Source organism: Haemaphysalis longicornis, unplaced genomic scaffold (assembly GCF_048455015.1).
Source record: "Haemaphysalis longicornis isolate Haplotype H1 unplaced genomic scaffold, Haemaphysalis longicornis Haplotype H1 scaffold_10, whole genome shotgun sequence".
Taxonomy (NCBI): domain Eukaryota; kingdom Metazoa; phylum Arthropoda; class Arachnida; order Ixodida; family Ixodidae; genus Haemaphysalis; species Haemaphysalis longicornis.
This window is the reverse complement of record NW_027526204.1, coordinates 135,824,517-135,845,517: the sequence shown is the minus strand read 5'-3', so window position 1 is coordinate 135,845,517 and position 21,001 is coordinate 135,824,517. Positions and strand designations below refer to the sequence as shown.

The 21,001-nt window shown below is 48.2% G+C and overlaps 1 protein-coding gene across 3 annotated transcripts in view; it reads right to left on the bottom strand.

The window, feature by feature from the left end:
• Nucleotides 1-14,966: 14,966 nt before the first annotated feature.
• The window catches only part of LOC144159406 (locomotion-related protein Hikaru genki-like), a 250,860-nt gene continuing 244,825 nt past the window's right edge, over nt 14,967-21,001 (bottom strand). For all 3 annotated transcript variants that reach the window (XM_077690877.1, XM_077690873.1, XM_077690876.1), the window contains 4 exons: nt 19,409-19,554; nt 17,988-18,123; nt 16,810-17,433; nt 14,967-16,387 (listed from right to left, as the gene is read on the bottom strand). In XM_077690877.1, the coding sequence (XP_077547003.1) occupies nt 17,190-17,433; nt 17,988-18,123; nt 19,409-19,554 (526 nt within the window). In that variant the 3' untranslated portion in view covers nt 14,967-16,387; nt 16,810-17,189. The remainder of the gene's footprint in view (nt 16,388-16,809; nt 17,434-17,987; nt 18,124-19,408; nt 19,555-21,001) is intronic.

Here is a 21,001-nt window from a genome sequence, read left to right as displayed (position 1 = left end):
TGACGACAGCGCAAACCCCTTTCGTGGACGCCCGACTCGCGCACATGTGGGCAGCGCGCCACTCCCTAACGCGGAGGTGGAAGCGCCAACGCCACAACAAGAAGCTTGTGAAACGAATCGCGGTCCTGAACAAGGAGATCGCGGAGTACGCAAGCAAGCTCTGCCGTGAAAACTGGCTGAGTATGTGCGACGGACTGCAGGGCAAGCTGTCGGCGCGCAAGACCTGGTGCCTGCTGCGGCACTTGATCGACCCGCTGAGCAGCAAGACTGCGAGCAACCGTAACCTGACCAAGGTCCTCAACGCCTACGACGGGGACGGACAGCGACTGATGAAAGACCTGGAGAAGACTTACCTCAAGACGGAAAAGGGCCAATACCCGATACCCGAAGAGTACGACGGTCCCGAGAACCCAATTCTGGACGAGCCATTCACAATCTCGGAGCTCCTCTCAGCAATAGACGATAGCAATAAGAAGAGCGCGCCGGGAACGGACGGCATTACGTACAGGCTGCTCGGGAACATGAGCAACACGGCGGCGCACGGGCTCCTGGGTCACATCAACAAGGCGTGGGAGAGCTCGCGATTGCCTGCCGAATGGAAAGAGGCGGAGGTACGTTTCATACCGAAGCCCGGAAAGCCACTGACGATAGAGAACATGCGCCCGATCTCGCTCACGTCCTGCGTGGGCAAGGTCGTGGAGCGCATGGTTCTCAGGAGACTTCAAGCGTTCTTGGACGACACGGACCAGATGCCGGCTACCATGTACGGGTTCCGGCAACACCTTAGCACCCAGGACGTCCTCGTCCAGTTGAACGAACTGGTAGTCAAGCGAGCCACGAAGAACTCACCGCGGGGGATACTGGCACTGGACCTCAAGGGGGCCTTTGATAACGTGTCTCACGCGAGTGTCCTGGAGAACCTAAGTAAGACGGGATGTGGCCGCAAGACCTTCGGTTACATCAAGGACTTCCTCACAAAGAGGACGGCAACGATGCGGATAGGCCAGGAACGGTCGGAGCCCGTGGAGCTCGGAGACAGGGGCACCCCTCAGGGGTCGGTACTGTCGCCTCTGCTCTTCAACCTGGCCCTCCTCCCCCTACCCGAACTACTCAAGCAGATCGAAGGCGTGGACCACGCGTTCTACGCCGACGACATCACGGTGTGGACGAGTCGCGCGGGTTCAGACGCCTGGGCGGAGGAGGTGCTGCAGAGAGCGGCAACGACCGTCCACGAGTACGCTAAGTCCTGCGGCCTGAGCTGCGCTCCACAGAAATCGGAGCTGCTCATGGTGCAACCGGGCAGACCGAAGAAAGAGGCGCCGCCGAACATGACCATCTCCATCGACGGCACGCACATCAAGCCGACCGAACAGATCCGCATTCTGGGACTGTTGCTGCGAAGCGATGGCAGGGCGACGGCGGTTTTGACAAAAATCAAGAACACGTCAGAACAGATTACGAGCATGATCAGAAGAGTTGCCAACCGCAACAGAGGACTCAAGGAAGAAGACGCCTTGCGCCTGGTGCAGGCTTTCGTCGTGTCGCGCGTCACCTACTCCGCCCCGTATCTCCGGCTGACGAAGGCGGACAGGGAAGCGCTCAACGCGACCGTAAGAAAAGCAACAAAGACCGCCATGGGCATGCCGATGTACTCGTCGACGCAACGTCTGATGGACATGGGCACGCTCAACACCACGGAAGAGCTGATTGAGGCTCACCTGTCGAACCAACGAATACGGCTGAGCAAGACCGAGCACGGCCGGGCCGTCCTGAGAAAGATCGGATGGCAGATCGAACCACAGCCAGAGATGGTGGCGCTACCCAAGGAGTGGCAAAAATCAATCGAGACTAAACCCCTTCCCCGTAACATGAAAGCGGGAAGGCACGACGAGAGGCGATCGGCGCGGGCCAAAGCTCTGGCCCGGCAGCTGGAAGAGGACCCTCGGGTACTCTATGTCGACGCTTCGCTCCCGAAACTCGGCACGAAGGCAACGGCGGTCGTCACCACCATCGACAAACTGGTCACCAGTGCGTCGGTGCGCACAAAGGACCCGGGCGAAGCAGAAGAAGTGGCCGTGGCCCTCGCCCTGGCTACGCCGGAGGTGAAGACCGTGGTGACCGACTCCAAGATGGCATACGCGCGCTACCGGAGGGGGAAAGTCTCTCCCGCGGCACTAGCCATTCTGAACAAACGAAGACAACCGGGACGAGCGATCAAGCTCGTGTGGGTCCCGGCTCACTCGCAGGTGGAAGGCAACCTCCTGGCCGACCACCACGCCCGAGAGATGTCAATCCGGGCCGAGGACGAGCTACCGCACCCCGCCACGAGCTTCAAAGAGATTGTCCAAATGTACCGAAACGAGCGATGTAGGCTTCCCGGTCCGCATCCGCAGCTGGACAGACGACAGCAGACGATTGTTCGTCGCATGCAAGCGGGGTCGCTGGCGCATCCTGTGCTCCTGAACAGAATGTACCCGGCCGAGCACGACAGCTCCTGCCCGTTCTGCAAGGAGAAGAGAGGCACTCTCGCGCACATCATAGGGGAGTGCACGAAACTCAAGACCCCCCCACCTTCCCTTCCCCCCACCCCTATCCCCAACCCCCTCGAGCGATGGAAGACCTTGCTGTCCAGCCCCGACCTCGCTATTCAGTACGGACTGGTGGCCAGGGGCCAGGAGCTGCTGGACACATATGGGTCCCGTGACTAGAGAACCACCCCATCTGGTGCCTGCGCGCACACACCTTTTTAAAGGGCTCAGTAAAAGTTGATTCTCTCTCTCTTGACTTTGAAAAGTACTTTAATGTGAGAATCGACACGCATTCGCGCTCCTCGAGAGAATTACCTCCGCACTGCCGCTGTGCATTCTTTTCGCTAAGGTCAGCGAATTGGTACGTTCGCAGAATTTTTCTAGCTGCCGCGAATCTCTTCTTTGTGTACTAGACGTGTTGCGCACAGAATAGAGAGACAAGATGCAATGTTAGGAAATATTGAAAACAGCTTCAGCGTACGTGTATACGACTTGTTCATATAGAAGCCGGAAAACATCGCGCAAGTTCACCCGCTTCTCCTTTTTGATATATTTTGCCGCCATGAACGATAAGGTACGCCCTAGAGATTAGCCTATCAAAATTATGTACTCACGCTTGTTTTGTCTACGGAAAAGAATCCCGTCCTTTTCAAATGCGCACTCTCGCAACATGTCCCCGCCATAGGACCATGTTAGAACATAAAAAACCAATACAAGCAAAACACCCGCAAAATATTTCTTTAGCAAAATGTGAAACGGTTGAGGCACAAGAAGCGACCAGCAACGTCTGAGATCTTAACTGGCCGCGTAAAAACAAATGCAGCAAAAAAAAAAAGCGTGAAGTGGTTTTTTTTTTTATTTCAGAACATCCCAGGTCGGAGTGCTGTCTGGTCCGACTGTAAATACCGGATACATAAGGGCTAAGCTAGATAGGTGCATTCATGATAGGAAGGGTCTTTGAGACATAAAGAGCGCTCTCTCAACAGAGAAGGATCGGACCATCCTGGTGTAGTAGGTGGCCCCCACCTCCCGTGATTGACCAGCTCAACTCTCAGCCCTCAGTCCCCAGCAGCTGTAGAACACCCGACCACGGCTGCAGTCAGAACAGCGATACAGCGGAGGGTGCTAAGAATCTCTGGGCAAGGACAGGCCGCTTATGGAACTGGAACTTGGCAGCGCTAAACGCGCGAACTCTGTATAGCGAGGGCAGCCTAGCTGTACTATTGGACAAGCTCTCGGACATTAATTGGGATATTTAGGACTAATTGAGTTTAGAAGAACAGGGGAAGGCTTTATTAAACTGAGTAGCGGTCATATTCGACGCTTCCGAGGACCCCAGGAAAAGAAAGAGCACGGGGTGGGTCTTTCGAAACACAAGGAGACGGAATTGAACGTAGAGGAATTCTTCAGTATTAACAAAATGTAGGTGCTGCCGTGATCAAGTTAAACAAGCGATGCTGGTTAAGGATAGTACAAGCCTACGCACCAACAACTAGCTACGATGATGAGACCGTAGATAGTTTCTACAAAGATGTCGAGTCAACAATAAATAAGGGAACCGCACTATTCCCGATTGTGATGGAAAACTTTAACGCAAAAGCAGGTGATAAAAGAGTAGGAGAAAGATCCGATGGAAACTTTGCAATACGCACTCGCAACAGTTGAGTATGTACACTGGTTGTATTTGCGGAGATTAATAACCTGAGGTTAATGAGCGCATTCTTGTACGAACGAAAGACTAGGAAATGAACATGGAAAAGTCCAGACGGTACAATAAAAATTGAAACTGGCTTCGTTCTAAGGGACAACCCATGTGGGTTGCAGAGGGTAGAGTTATTAGGCAAGATTTGGAGCAGTGAACATAGGACAATTAGGTGAAAACTAAGGCTGAATCTCAACAGAAAGAAGGGAACTCGCGAAAATCAAGAAACCTAGCATGCAGTCAGTCAAAGCCAGGACGTAGGAATTTAAAATAACGCTTAAAAACAAACTCGCACTTTTAAACAAGGAGAACGAAGACAGTGTAGACAGAATAAACAATAACATAACGACAGCAATCACAGAATCGGCATCAGCAGTGGGAGAATCAGAATGTAGGTAACAAACTGGAAAACTGCGAAATGAATTATCTTATTGCGAAACAAAAGAACATGGAAGTGCCGAGTACGGGAGATTAAACTAAATGAGCAGAGCTTCCAAAGTTGATTAAAATAGATTCATTTACTCCGACTATTCACATTATACTAGCGTATCTGCCCTCAAACGCCGCGCCAACCTTAAAACATTAGCTTCACGGCGAAAAACCTCTGGCCTTTGCCTTTTTCAAATATTCTACCACGCATCGCCTTCTTCATCTGCTATCACACCCGCCCACCGGACGTCATGCCGCTCTAGACATGCAAAGGCTGTTTATCCTCCAGCAGCCCGTACATCTGCCCATCTGCACTCATTCTTCGTGCAAACAGCCAAAGACTGGAGTAGTTTGCCCACCGACGCCACCCAGCAGTCCGACCCTAATAAATTCAAGGATTTCATCGATCCCCTTATTAACTGATGTATCTGCCAACCCCTCATGTAATACCCCTACTCGGGGCATTTGAGGTACAATAAAAAAATAAATAAAAATAAGTAAAACAAACACCATTCGTGCATTTAACATGACCGTCTGATCGAGGAAACACTGAAGTAGGGTGAAGCTTGAAAACAACTAAGAGGAAGCTCGCCATCGGCAAAGACAGGATGTACGCACTCAGAGACGACCAAGGTAGCATTACGGACAGCTTAGACGAGATAATAAAGGTAGCAGAACGATTCTACACCAGGCTGTATTACAACCGCGTTAGATCAGGGAAAACTACTCGGCTGACCAGATCAACTTTCGATGAGCCACTACTAACTTAAGATGAAGTAGAAAAGCCTCTCAAGGGCATAAAAACAGAAAAAGCTCCAGGTGGTGACGGCATAACCGTGGATCTTTTAACGCAGGGAGGAGGTATTGTACTGGAAAAACGTACCGCACTGTTTTCAGAATGCATAAGGACTTTAAAAGTGCCCATAACCTGGAAAAAACGCCAACATAATTCTGATCCGGAGATACCAAGGACCTTAAGAACTATTGACCCATTAGCCCACTCTCAGTGGCATACAAGCTGTTTAGCAAAGTAATAGGCAGTTGCAGAAGTGACAGCCTAGATTCCCAACAACCCAGAGTGCAGGATGGGTCACATTCATGCACCTAATCAATCAATAAGTGAGTGACTGAGTGAGTGAAAGAAAATCCGCCGAATACAGCAAACCCCTTTAGATGGCATTTATACACTACGAAAAGCATTTGATTCAATAGACACCGGAGCAACGTTGAAGGCGTTAAAGCACCAAGGAATTGAAGAGACCTACGTAAGACTCCTAGCCGGGGATTTACGGGGAGCATAATCCTTGATGACCAAAGCGGAGAGTTTCCTATCCAAAAAGGAGTGTGACAGGGCGATACCATGTCTCCAAAATTGTTCACAGCGTGTCTGGAGGGGAATTCAGGTAGCTTGGCTGAGAAAACGAAGGGCTGCGGATTAATGGAGAATACATGAATCATTTGAGGTTTGCAGACGACATGCTCTTGCTCAGTGAATCTGCAGAACAACTGCAAAAAAATTATTGAAGAACTGCAATGAGAAATTGTTGCCGTGGGACTAAAAATAATATGAATAAATACAAGGTAATGATAAACAAACATGCTGCATGCGGACGAATTCAGCGTGTTTATTTATCATTGCCACCAGCGTAAGTAACGAACGAGTAGAAGAATATAACTATCTTGGTCAAATGGTCAGAGCTGATCCCAACCACGAGAAAGAAATCCGGCGCAGAATAGGAAGGGCTGGGGTGCACTCGGCAAGCACTCGCAACAAATGAAAATTAAGCTACCTCTGTCCCAAAACAAAGGCATTCAACCAATGCATCCAGATGGTGATGACATACGGAGCAGAAACTTGGCGCCTTACTAAATAATTAGAAAGCTAACTTAGGTCCGCCCAACGGGCCATGTAGTGAATAATGACAGGAGTAACGCTTGGGGACAGAAAACAAGCAACCTGGATCAGGGAGCAAACTCGAGTAGAAATTTTCATAGCTGAAATTAAGTAAAAGAATTTCACTTGGTCTGGCCATGCACTGAGAAGAAATGGCAACAGGGGGACCACGAAGGTAACCAAATGGATATCAAGAGACGCCACTAGAAGAAGGTCATTAACTCGATGGAGAGGAGAAATAAGAAAATTCGAAGGTGAAGAATGGGCTAAGGCACCGCAGAACAGCAGCGGGTGAAGATCAATGGGAGAGGCCTTCGTCCTGCAGTGAACCTAAATAGGCTGTTGTTGTTGATGATGATGATGTGTGTGTGTGTGTGTGTGTGTGTTTGATAAGGAAATTTCCTATAATTATAACATCGCATACGCAACAGTATATACTCGATTCAATAATTTCACACTTAAATTTGGTTAATTCCCCATTCTGAGAGTATTTTATCCGGCAGCAAAGATTTCCATTCGTATTCAATTTGGTTTTTAAAAGTCCTCATGTAACCACCCGCAGGAGGGGTAATGGCAGAATCCGGCGGGGCCTCTGTAGTCTCGTAATTTACAAAAAGCTTCACATATAAATGCACCGTCAGGGAGTTATTCCGTGCGAATGCTGTGATTCCGTTTTTTTTTATGAACTATGAGCAACACAGCGCGAAAAAGACCAGGGTCGAGATGAACACTACAAACAAGCGCTGAGTTCCAACTAAATTTTAATGAAAGAAACGCACACATAAATATACATTCTATCACAAAGGGAAGGCAGATGCCGCAGCTGCACCACAGCCACGTGCACAAAACAGGTCAAAACCCACTGACGCAGACATCGAAACAAGTGGCAAGCAAAATAAGACTACACAATCATCTAAAGGAAAGTTCACAATTGAGTGCCCAAGTATAAGTATTCTCATTTTTTGACAACAGAATGGACGGGGCACTTATGCACTCATCTCCTTAGCTTATTGGCTAGTTTTAGCTGACCGTTTCTGACGGTCCGCTCCGCTCCAATAGCAAGCGGGAGCGCCATTGCGCTTGCGTGGTGCGCTTGGCCGCGAATGGCATTCGCTCCGGTTGCGCAGAGCGGGCCGCCGGTACCGGAGCGGACCGTCGAAAACGGTCAGCTAAAACTCTCTGTTATCACCGCTGCCTCAATAATCTCACGGGTAAGTGCGTGACCATGACGGCTGAGAACAAGACACTCCTCAAACAGTGGCGTCCAACCTGCTTGTTCACACGAACGACAATGCCGGCTAAGATTCCCCTCCAAACCGCGCCTAACGTTATAATCATGCTCCCGCAACCTGTCATTCAGACAGCGGCCCGTCTGTCCTACGCAATTCTTACTGCACGAAAGGGGTATCTTGTAGATAACCCCTTCCACACACTCAACAAAACTTTTGCGGTGATTTGCGGGGCAAACACTAACCGCTGTAGATTTGGGCCTATTTATTTTACACAGCCTGGACAGCTTATACATTCATGGAGTGTCACACAAATTGAAGAAAGTGGCTGAGCGTGTGAATCTTCAGGTCCTGTTATCTGCGCCGCATAAGCTGTCCAGGCTGTGTAAAATAAATGGGCCAAAATCTACAGCGGTTAGTGTTTGCCCCGCAAATCACCGCAAAAGTTTTGTTGAGTGTATGGAAGGGGTTATCTACAAGATACCCCTTTCGTGCGGTAAGAATTGCGTAGAACAGACGGGCCGCTGTCTGAATGACAGGTTGCGGGAGCATGATTATAATGTTAGGCGCGGTTTGGAGGGGAATCTTAGCCGGCATTGTCGTTCGTGTGAACAAGCAGGTTGGACGCCACTGTTTGAGGAGTGTCTTGTTCTCAGCCGTCATGGTCACGCACTTACCCGTGAGATTATTGAGGCAGCGGTGATAATAAGTGAAGGAGATAAGTGCATAAGTGCCCCGTCCATTCTGTTGTCAAAAAATGAGAATTCTTACTTGGGCACCCAATTGTGAACTTTCCTTTAGATGATTGTGTAGTCTTATTTTCCTTATCACTTGTTTCGATGTCTGCATAAGTGGGTTTTGATCTGTTTTGTGCACTTGGCTTTGGTGCAGCTGCGGTATCTGCTTTCCCTTTGTGATAGAATGTAGATTTATGTGTGCGTCTCTTTTCATTACAATTTAGTTGGAAGTCAGCGCTTGTTTGTAGTCTTCGTCTCGTCCCTGGTCTTTTTCGCGCTGTGTTGCTCATGGATTACCAACTAGCCGGAACCCTCCTGCTTTTATGATGAACTATTACAACTAAAAGGAAACTCCCTCGCTCTTAGACTGGGCTGCTTTTGGCACGATTACAGGCGTTGAGCGCGCTTAGGCCTAGAGTACATGTGCGGATGTTGAAGTTGCAAATAAGTAACTTTGGAGGGGGAAAAATGTGTAAAGCTATTAAGTAGCCCAAGGAAGACTACGTCTTCGAGAAAGAAAACGTCATTGGATGGGAAAGCGTTCTGTTTCTGCGCACGCTTAAGTTTTCATTGCATAAAAGTCCTTCGTTATCGCTACTCAGCAGTGTCTGTAACATCTAGCCTTAAAAAATGCAGCGCCGCAAGAAAAATAAACGCCAGCAGCAACAAATTAGTTCCTTTCCTCCCACCTTCCGCGTCTTAAAACGTCGACTTGCATTTTTCTAGTATCTGATAAAGGCGATATGACCAGGCAAAACGTCCGCCGCCACTCACCTGCGAAGGCAGAGGTATACGATGCTCTTGACGTGCTGCCGTAGTTACAGCCTTTCAACTACACTAGAGTCTGCAGATAACCATATCGCCTTTCTAGTTCTCGCTGCCCTTCAGCAGACGAGTGCTTACGTAAGGGCGACCGCAGAAACGTGTGACAGTCGCCGTCTAACAAACCGGTCGGCCGTCATTCTGCGATTTTCAAGGACTTCAGCATAGCCAAGCTACAGTGAATTAGGGCCCCTATTCTCGACGCTGTAAGTTCACCGTGAAGTGCGAATTCGCCGGAAGCTTTGTCTGATTGGCCCTCAGTTTTCATCCCGTGCTTCCGGTTGACAAAGTGGTTGTGTGTGCTTTCGTCATTTTGACGTTTCATGACGTTTAGTGGCGGTACCAGTTCTAAAGTTTGCCTTGTTTCACTCCATTAAAAGTGCACAATTCTTGGCCGGCAGTGAAAAAACTAGACGAAATGCAGCGGACACAACAACGCAGGCCTGTCGTTTCTATTGAACAACAATACGGTTTGTATGTCACGCCCTCTCTGTGATTGACTGAGAAGACTGGATGTAATTTAGACAGTTGGTGGGAACGTTTATATCACACATCAATTGGCAACTTCAGCCTGCGTAAAAGTGGCGTCACGTTACGTAACAGCTTGCAAATGGCGGTTGCGTTACCGTGAAATAGGGCAAAAATTTCACCGACCTTCGACGCCGTGAAAGCCCCGTGAATTTGCAGGAGGCGCAGTTTCGCACGACGCGCGTTTTAAAACTGTTTTATGACAAAAGAAATAATAGTTCTGACTGTTTCCAATTCAGCAATAACAGAGCATAAATACAACGTCCCGTCTTTTGTTTTTTTATGTTTGACACTGGAAAAAAAACATGTTTGTTTGGCGGAACAGTCACGTAAGAGGGCAGTTCAAGTCTCTCCATTACAAAGAGCCCATCGCGTGGCATTCATCCACTCTCCGCCTAGTAAGCTGGGGGTCACATTATCGAATTGAGGGTAAAAATAACAAAGAAATCTCACTGTTTCATTCCTTACTGCGCTGATTGAGTTCGAGCTTAAAGAGTGAGTGAATCGGCGGCATCACGCCGTTATCAGACGTATAAACCTGTTTAAATTCTTCGTCTTGGTGGTTACCATTTTATCAGTGGGCTGTGCTAGCGGCCTTATAATTGGCGCAGTGGACAGGAAGATCTAACTGCGCATGCGCAACACCGCCTAGAACACGTCATTGTCTTATTGAAGCTTAACGGACGAAAATGTTTATAGCATTCTGCTGTCCTTATTGCGTCATACAACCAATGGTCACGGCCGTGCTTCTGTGTGTGATCACGCCATAAACTCGTAACATAGCCGCAGACGATAGCGTGGCGGTGGTAATGGCCGCATAGGTGATAACACAACAAAGCTTGCATTGAAGCAGAGAGCTCAACTATCTTACTAAAAACGATTGAAAGAAATAAATAGATACGGCAAAAGCAATTGTTTGATGTTCTTCAACTTAACACTAGCATTTCGCTCGCCCTTGGATCAACGTTACCTGATAGCCTTGGGAGTTTTAGTACAGCTTTTGTGACCTTTGCGTACACTAAACGCTAAATTTTTGCGTCACAGTACGTAAACACCGCAAGGGGAGTTTTAGTAGAGCGTCTCATCAGTTTTGTGCTGCGACACGCTATGGCCGCTATGGCATCGAGGCACCATAAAACGCTAATGCTTACGGCGCCATCTGTCGAATGTTTTGCGAAATGACTCGCCGGCTGATCTGCCAGCGGAGTGCCGGAGTGTCTGGACATTTTACAAACAAGTGAAAACAAACGCTTTCCCGTTTGGATTGAATGCAACATGGCCATAACATGATATGAGTATTCTCTTCCCTGATGGTCACGGCCGTGCTTCTGTGTGTGATCACGCCATAAACTCGTAACATAGCCGCAGACGATAGCGTGGCGGTGGTAATGCCATAAAAAAACGTTGAAGCTCTGTGGCACTTCTTTCGTGCAATCGCACAGAACGCCCTGAACCGAATGCCTGGGTTCGACGCATACAGTTTATGCAACTTCAAAACCATCCAGAGATGCGTTTCGGGTGAACAAAACGTCACGACATGTGTTGAAAGCCTTAACCGCGATTGACAGGCGATCGGTTGCCTCCTCCTGCCTGTCGTAAATTTTGCACTCACCTCTGGCGGTTTGCGAGGACGAACAGCAAGTCACTTAACTCTCGCGCGCAAGCCGAGAGGGCGTTTAGCCACGCACACTGTGCACACCAGATGCGAGGTTAAGTCGCACGTCGCTCAAGAAAGATAATCCCGAGCATGGGAAGGGAGCACTGTCCACCCGGAGAAGCCCAATGTCGCATTTCATCGCGAAGCGAACGCGTCCACAACACACACAGCTTCAGTCACTGGCCTGGCTACAAAGCTTCGTTCGTACAGTCAGCGATGTCACGACGTGGTTACAACGATGCAGAACTGCGCGAGGGCGACGTGCTAACCGCGTGACGCATTTAGGAACACAGGAGCAAAGAACTTAGTCCATCGGAAGCAAATTACTGTCCACAGAAGAGCGGAATTGTGGAGAGTTTCAGCTGACCGTTTTCGTCGGTCCGCTCCGATATCGGCAGCCCACTCAGCGCAACCGAAGCCAATGCCGTTCGCGGCCGAGAGCGCCACGCATGGGCTTTGGCGTTCCCGCTTGCTATCGGAGCGGAGCGGAGCGGACCGTAGTACTGTATCCCACATGTTAAAACAGCTCTAATGTCTCTCTTGAAGTTCGTAAAAAATAATTTAAAACAATATTTAGATAAGGCTTAAAATCCGCGGTACTCTCATGTAGCCCTCTTATATTTACGTTTTTTTAATTACCTACGCTTATAAATAATGAGCGGGAATTCGCGCGTGCGGACGTTGAATCCCTGTGAGATAACCCGGAAATAAAAACTTCTGTGCATAATCATTCCCGCTGTGGAAACAGATTTGCATGTCAGGAATTTGCGTTGGGATCTGTGTAGTCGAAAATGTTAGTTCAGAGCAGATCCGCGAGGGGAGGTGGGCGTAATTTTTTTGCTGAAATAGCGTCCGCTCGTCTTCCGTTCCACAAACGCAGAACCGGCTTAGCGCACGGCGCATGCGCAGTGCGAACTGTTTGCGTACGGCTGCGTACGTTATTCCAAAACTCTCTAGTGTTGTCCCCATTCTACCGTAAATAAATGTGTATCTATTCCCAGTCTCAGCTGTTGTCCTAATTTTTATAATACGTACCAAGTGTTTTCATATCTTTTCTGCGTAATATTCGATAGCTTAGTCGTGAGATTTATAAGCTTAGCGTCAAATTAAACCGCATGTCGTCATAGCTATACGTACATCACGTCAGTCATTGCTTACGTTTTGCTTACGCAAAAAACATGGCGAATTCAGCGCAAATTTATGCAGTCCAGAATGGGGCACTTAAAATATTTTAGTTCACTGTAGCCAGGTAGTATGTAGCACTGCAACTATCACCACACCCCGAAGCCACAACGTGAACTGATGAAGAGGGCGATTCAGACACTCCAGTAGCGCTACACAGAACGAGAGACCATCTGCATAGAGAGTTTTAGCTGACCTTTATTGACGGTCCACTTCGCTTTCGACGCACCGCTGAGCATAACCGGAGCGTCAGCAGCATAAATTTTAGCTAAGCGATAACCGTACCTCCCTCTAAGAGGAATCATTCACATCACTGGTCATGCCCAGTGCGTGTGTAAAAAAAAAAAACGTCATCCAAAGGTAATATAAGAATTGGTATTTAAGCACTGAAATAACGCAAAAATTCATGTTTACTGCATTATTTCACCTCTGTTATAAAATGTAGTCGCTTACGCGGTAATACTAAATAATTAAAAAAAAAGCCGTGCGATTTTTGAATTCGCCAAGACAAGGCTGTCTTTCAGGGAACCGCATAGGCTCGCGCTTCGGTCGACTTTTCTCTCTTCCGTTCTAGACCTCGTTGGGGTGTGTGACATCTTTGTCCATTCGGAAGTGCTTTCGTGGTCTCGTAGCTCAAGTTTAAACTTAAAGGAGCCATGAAGACAAAATACAAGTTGGGTTTATTAGAAAGACTGCTTAGTGCCGATAACAATGATACCAATATCAGCGCATTCTTCGAACAAATAACGGAGATATTGAAGAAAACGTGTGAAGCCGTGGCGGCCCCCCAGCCAATTTCCCGCAACTTTTCTATGACGTCACATAACCTTGTTTGTGCGATTGGCGGCCGCCTAACTGATTTGTCGCGACGACACATGACTGGACGTCTGCAATGGGGCCTCTAGTTCCATTTGACCGCGTCACTTAAATGCTAACGTGCAGTTAACGCACTGAAAATTATGTTTTATTGTTGGCCCGTATGACGTCATTCTTGCTCATAATACGTCACTGTGGCGCAAAATTTGAAAGTTTTTAAATACTTCTTGCTTTTTTTTTTCGTTAAAAAAACATCTTTTGTGGCTGTAATGGAGCTGAGTGAGATACTGGATCCTAGTTCTTTCAAATTGCAGGAAGTTGTATTTTCTCTCTTCATGGCTCCTTTAAGAAACGGAGTTGGCAGTAGCGCGCTCACCTCTCTGGGGGCAGCATTCCGCGCGGTAGCGTGAGCTGCCGCGACGCTCCGCTCAGCATGCCCGGCGCGCGAAGCGGGGCCCCGCTCCAGTAACTGCGCTAGGGCTAGAGCGCGCCACGCATGCGCAATGGCGCTTCCGTTTGCTATCGGAGCTGAGCGGACCGGGAAAAACGGTCAGTGAAGTAACGGCCGATGCCTACGTAACGCATCGTGCAGAACGGGTGGATCGATAGCTATAAACGCCGTGATGTCTAGTCAAGCTCAGAAATAAACGGTCTTGTAGCGGCGATAAGCTTGCTTCGTGTGCAAACGTCGTCATAGACGGCGTCCGACAGAGTTCCAATGCCAGCTAAAATAGTCCCCAGGGAACCACGCATTGAACGGGAGCTACGGCGGTCCTTAAATTCTTTTAATACCCACTTGCAATCGCGCACAGCATATCATCATCTCATTGCGAAGCGAAAAAGAAACGTCAAATATTTTGGTGCAATCTCAATCGCGTCGCATCACCATTTTTTGCCTCATAAACACACGCAAAAGTAAACGCACGAGAGATGAAACTTTTTTAGTGCCCTGCTTTATTTTAACTCAATCTGTAAAAATTGTAGCCTTAGGGAACAATAAACGTCATTTCACAACTGGCTGCAACTAACGACAGAATTATATACGCGCATTAAACAGCGCTGCAGTGATTAGGTGGCCTAAATGTGCCGAGGCGCTCATTCAGGCTCTAACTATACACAACGCGAAAGAACTCTCGTAAACCCAGAATCACTTCAACTGGATCGCCGAAGCAACAGCCTCGAATATCTGTTTGTTTAATTAATACAAACTCGCCAGTAGTTCTCTCTTGCAATTAACAAAGCTCTTCACAAAGACTTTTTTTTCGGTTGTTTGTTCCTAGGCCATAATGCTCTGCATTTTGCGTACCGCTCACGTGAGTTAGCAAACACTCCTTTTGCGAGCCCACCTTCACCGTTGTGGTGTTTCTGTTGACACTCGTGTACCTTGTCGGTAAACGATTGATTGATTGATTGATTGATAGATTGGTTGATTGATTGATTGATTGATTTATTTATTGATTGATTGATTGATTGATTGATTGATTGATTGATTGATTGATTGATTGATTGATTGATTGATTGATTGATTGATTGATTGATTGATTGATTGATTGATTGATTGATTGATTGATTTTAGGGTTTAACGCGCCTACGCAACGCAGGCGATGAGGCGGCCCGTAGTCGAGGGCTCCGGATTTAATTTTGACCACCTGGGGATCTTTAACGTGCGCCAAAATTAAGTACACACGGGCGTCTTCGCATTTCGCCTCCATCAGAAAGGCGGCCGCCGCGGCCGGGAATCAAATTCGCGTCCTCGTGGCTCAACAGCACAACGCCTTAGCCACTGAACCCCCGCAGCGGGTCTCGTTGGTGACGATTCATGGTTTATGTTTGATTCAGCTTAAATCAAGCCCAGAGTACTCAAAGTCAACACTCTACAGCATGTACCCATGCAAAACAAAATTTAAAGCCCTCAGCCATTGATTCTGCCTAATTCCCTGCTATTTGAACGAAATGCACATTTCTATGTGTCATCCGACCGTAACCATTAGCAGTGCCAACTTGTGCCACACAACAGAATATTTATTTACAATATACAGCCTCGCGACCATACCATCGACAACGTTATACTGACATAGTTATATGAACTTTTTAGAACAGAGCACCCATTTCGATGTCACTGTGGCAGACGTCATGAAGCGCGGCGTGACAAAACATTGTAGTCGCACACACCGACTCACGAATATGCCTGCGGTCATTTACACTGTTTGACTGGTTGAACACCCGCGTACTTCTGACATTCCAGGTCACATCAACCCGCTTAAATCATACACATGGCCTGGCACGTACTCACTCGCACCGAACTGTTCATAGACACTGATTTTCTTGTGGCACACCTAATTAGCCGGCGAATGCACTCACTCCTGGCATGCACTTGCCCTGAAACACACTTGGCGTCCTACGCAGTGAATCACCGATGTCGCCGTTGAAGAGAATTCATCTTGTTGAGAGGGCGACCCCGGCTGAGACCGCAAATTTTGTTGAAACGTGCAGCCCTATTCAGTCGTTGTCATGTAGCACCACATGAGTGTTTCGTGGCAGCAGCAGTTGCCCCATTGGTTCAGATGACGGTACTTGTGATTGGTGGCACGGGAGAAGAGAGTGAGCCTCATAGTTGTGCTTCTCGAGGGTGTCTCTAGCGAGAAAGTGGGGCGTGACCACCAGGAACTGAGATGTTCACCTGCTTTGAATTTCCGGCAAGATTTGGTTATCTGAAACTAAGCCGTCGTTCGTCTTCCCAGGGTCAACAGGCAGTGCCCCAGAAAAATGGCGCTAAATGTTCCACCGATTCTTCACACGCGCATGGCCTTCAAAGGCGAACACGATACCTTGAAGACGCCAGCCAGCGCAGCTGGGCAAAATCCTGTTTGAGGGGAGAAATGAGAATGCAGAAAACAATAATTATTTCATGGAAATGGTGATAAGCACTTGATATTATCAATGCAAAAGTATGCAAAGCGTATGCATCGAGTCAAATTACAATGAACCTTTTCAAAGTAAGAAAATAAGTATTCAACAAAACAACGAAGCCATAATCAGTCATTGGCCAGAAACAATGTTTTACGGTATCTTAAATACCTTATTGTGTGCAAGGAAGTTTTAGTTATAATTAAAGATGCGACCGAGGAAGTTTCCCAGCGCCTGGAAAGTACGATTTCGCAGGCGAAGTTACGGCACGGGAGGAAGAGGGCATGTAGGGCGACTGATATGAATTTTCTTCCAGGTTTTTTATCCGGGATAGTGTGGAACGCTTGTAAACAGAAGCTCAGGTAAGCGAATACGTACCTCTGCGCATACCACTTGAATCTTAGCTGCAAATTCAACGTTGGCGGCTCCCAGTAGCACTACCGTTGGAGATGAATGACAGCTGCCCGCAAAACTTCAGAAACTAACATGCACTTCACTGGGATAGGTCACCACGTCCTGTCATCAGCGCAAACATCAATGCACTGCTGTAGAGATGTCGGCAGCGTGGTAAACGCAATGTTTTCGACATCCCGATGTCGTCACCGCATTCAACCACACTGCAAGGGCGACGAACACTTAGTCAACAGCACCAATCACTTTTCGCCGTCCCTAAAGCGAGCTTCAGTATTCTGAAGGCTTCGGTCACTCTGTTCAATTCTTGCTGGCTGCGCGCAGAAGTGCCCAGATGATGAGGGCGCCTACTGCCTTCTGGACAACAGAAACAGCCAGTAGGCAAGCGTCAGCGCTACGGGCAAGGCCATGGCAGGGACACTTGTGCCGCAGCCGCTGCAGCTGGGCTCGTCGATGCGGTACCCGGTGCAGTGGGTCGACAGCAGGTAGCCGCCGGCCTTGACGATGATGTCCTCTGCGAGTTCGGCCGCCTCCACGTCACAGCGGAGCAGCACGGCCGCCTTGGCGCACTGCTTGTAGCCGTCCATTTGGCTGCGACGTTACGGGAGACGTGAAAACTTCCTCAACACGTATCGCCACTGGGTTTGCAAGCCCAAACTTACCGCCAAAATAGACACAGGCCAAAATGCTAGAGCGAAAGTACTTTAACATTGGGTTAGATTATCAATGCATTCCAGTATATTTGCGGCTCGTTTTCCTGAGCAAAGCGGGAACGACACGGCTTGATATTTCACTTGGCAGTTTTATTTGCACCCCGTTTGCTTTGTTCTGAACTCCGTGTTTTGAACTAACCCTTAAGGGGGTGTAGCAGTAACGAATGAGTGGAGATGTTTTCATTCCTTTAATGGGGCGATCATGCCAAACTTCAATAATCCGAATATTCCTAACAATTTTTTAAGGCGGACGGCCATGACCTTGCCTGTTAAAGTTTCGTTGACCTTTGACTAACTTCTCCAAGAGAGGGAAAGGTTGAAGAGGGGTACATCAGCGCTTAGACAGTGCGAGTTATTACTAGGGCGACTGCTTCATGGTGTGTGCGTCTGCGTGAATGTGTGCATGCAGAGGCGTGTAAAAGTTTTTACTACCAGCACGAGTGCCGAATCTTCTGCTGGGCGGTGAGCACCTGCCCCTGCAGCTCTGCCCGCTGTGCCATGTAGACCGAGGCGCACTGGTTGTAGTCGTCCTGCAGCTGCTTGTAGCACCGCGAGTGCTTCAGGTACGCTGCGAACACGGCAACGAGGAAGGACGCCGCTGTGGAAAGCCACACGGAGCGGAACGGCGGAACAGCTTTATTCAATTCCTGTTGTAAGGCACCCAAAGGAAGTTTTCTCTACGCGCTAAGGATGCAAATGCCAGTGAATAACACCACAGGCAAGGGTCACTTGTTAAGGAGGTCAATCTACGCCTCCGGTGCAACGTACGTGAGCTCTACGGATCCGCCCGAGGAGGCTATCGATGGTCCCTACGTGACTCGAGGAAACGCAACTGGTTGGCACGAAGCGAAACAGTCAGGCCGGCACTGAGTACGGCATGGCTGCTGATAGCCACCAAGGCACAAGAAACACTTGTAGCCCTCGGAATCAAACATAAACGTGGTAGCGAAAAATGGGGAAAATAGATCCGGCCGTATTTTCGGTGCGTAAACACGACGACCAAATAGGTAACTTCTGCTGGCTGGCTGTTTACGACCATATGTACACTTAACTGTCCGTAAATAGCACTGAAGGGTCCATGTTTTTATTAGTTGTGCCTATGTGTACCGGCACCTTTATTTCAATGTCACACTCCCCCACCGATGTTACATTTTACTGTAACGAGCACTATACCTACTCGTGCTTATCAGTGACATCGGTTTTAACTGAACATTCGTAATATTATAGTTCATTTCCACACATGCGAGGTTTTTCGCGCTTGAACAATTTTAATAGTTAAACCTGTCAGTTCTCACAACGACATTTCAGCCCACGTAATAGAAACTTATACATATAAGAAAAGTAAAACAATATAGCATCCCCAGCCTTTAGTACATATACAGTAGGCCTTGGAGGAACGTAGTAAACTATTGCAGCAAAGTGGTATTTTGCACTAAGAAGGTAGTCACGAGGAATAAATAAAGTGTTAAAGATACCTTGTGCAAACCTCCGCGAATTCCTTGTAATTCATAGCCAAATGTCACTGCCCATGGAGTTGTAGCCGACAGCTTCCATGTTTTTTGAACCTGGTGGAACAATCTCCCATATCTGAAGTTGAGCTCAAACCGAGGTGTCCAATTCAATAAGAGCCGTGTGAAGATACTTTTCTTAATACTTAAGAGCCACATATTAATGATTGCTAAAGAAGTATGATGACCCTGAAAGTTGCACCTGTAAATGCGCCGCGAGGGACGAACGCAATCAGAACCATAAGGCGCATTTTCTTTGTTCAACGTTTTTAAACGTTATCCAACGACCTCTTCAAGTCCAACACAAACTGCAACCACCAGGTGCGCATGCGTGAGCGCACTCACTCTGCCTGAAGCGGGACCCTTCGCGGCAGAAGTCCTCGATGAGCTGGGCAGCGCCGCTTGTGAGCCTCCTGTAGATCTCGCGCTGCTTCTCGTTGAAGCAGCGCTGGGTGAAGCTGTTCACGCACTCCATGGCTCCGTTCAGGTGGCTGCGTGGACAAGGGACGCCGGTACACTGTAGGCGCCAATTCACAGGTCCCTTCGTAGAGGTTAAAACCCTTGAGTGAGAACATCGCGTAACGTGCAGGAGTGATAACACCCCGCCTTCTTTCAATGGTGTTTGTTGTTCAACGGGTGAAATTATCTAAATGAGAAATATTTATTGTTTCCTTTATTCTCAGCAAGAGAGATATGTTCTTAAAAGGAGGCGGAAACCCACTGTCTCCGAAAATACGGGATCACGAAATGTTCCCGAAGGCGATGCGGACGTGGGGTTGTTACAGCGAGGAGCGACGCTGGGCGATAGAAATAGATCATGGACAAACGCGCGAGCCGGATGACTACGCAGAAAAGGGCACACAGGGCGGCGGGCTACGAGCAACTGGTATTTTATTTGAAAAAAAAAAAACGACATTTGTATTGCGATCGACGCTATACCGCCACCTCATCGATACTAGCGCACGCACACAAACAAAACAAAGCCTACAGCATGATCAATGCACGCGTAGTTCCAGAAATTCCAACTCAGCACTCTGCAGATTCAGCGATGGTTGGTTTATTCACATTGACCCTTCCCGGTTGATATGGCAAGCTTCAACTATCTCGCTTTGCGTCCTGCCTTTATGCCTGTACACGACTGTTTCTTATTTTAAATAGCGGCCTATATCCATCTTTTTTCCACTCCTTGCAGTGCGCTGACAGCGGCGTATAAGGCCTGCCCAGCAAAGGGTTTTTGGGCTCACGCAGGCGTATGTGAAGGCATCGGCCTATGTTAAGGCATCAGGCCTTGCACGCCGCTTTCAGCGCACTGCAAGGAGTGGAAAAAAGATGGATATAGGCCGCTATTTAAAATAAGAAACAGTCGTGTACAGGCATAAAGGCAGGACGCAAAGCGAGATAGTTGAAGCTTGCCATATCAACTGGAAAGGGTCAATGTGAATAAGCCAACCATCGCTGAATCTGCAGAGTGCTGAGTTGGAATTTCTGGAACCACGCATGCATTGATCATGCTGTAGGCTTTGCTTTGTTTGTGTGCGGGTACTAGTATCGATGAGGTGGCGGTATAGCGTCGATCGCAATAAAAATGTCGTTTTTTTTTTTTCAAATAAAATACCAGTTGCTCGTAGCCCGCCGCCCTGTGTATCCTTGTGTACGTAGTCGTCCGGTTCGCGCGGCTTTTCATCATGTATCACCAACTTGCCCAACTTTCTATCCTCCTTAAAAGAACTGGAGGAAAGATTTAAAAGAAAAAACGAGAAATATAAGTGGCATGGCCTCAGTGAACGCAAGACGGTAGAACGGTGCTGTGCAGAAAAGGTTAGAAAACATTTACAGCAGGCAAAGCCCATATCCTCGTTACGACCTCTTAGTTTCGTGGCTCCTTTTTAAGGGGTGGCGAGGAGGGGCGCATCATTCTGTAGGCTTTACATTGCCCTA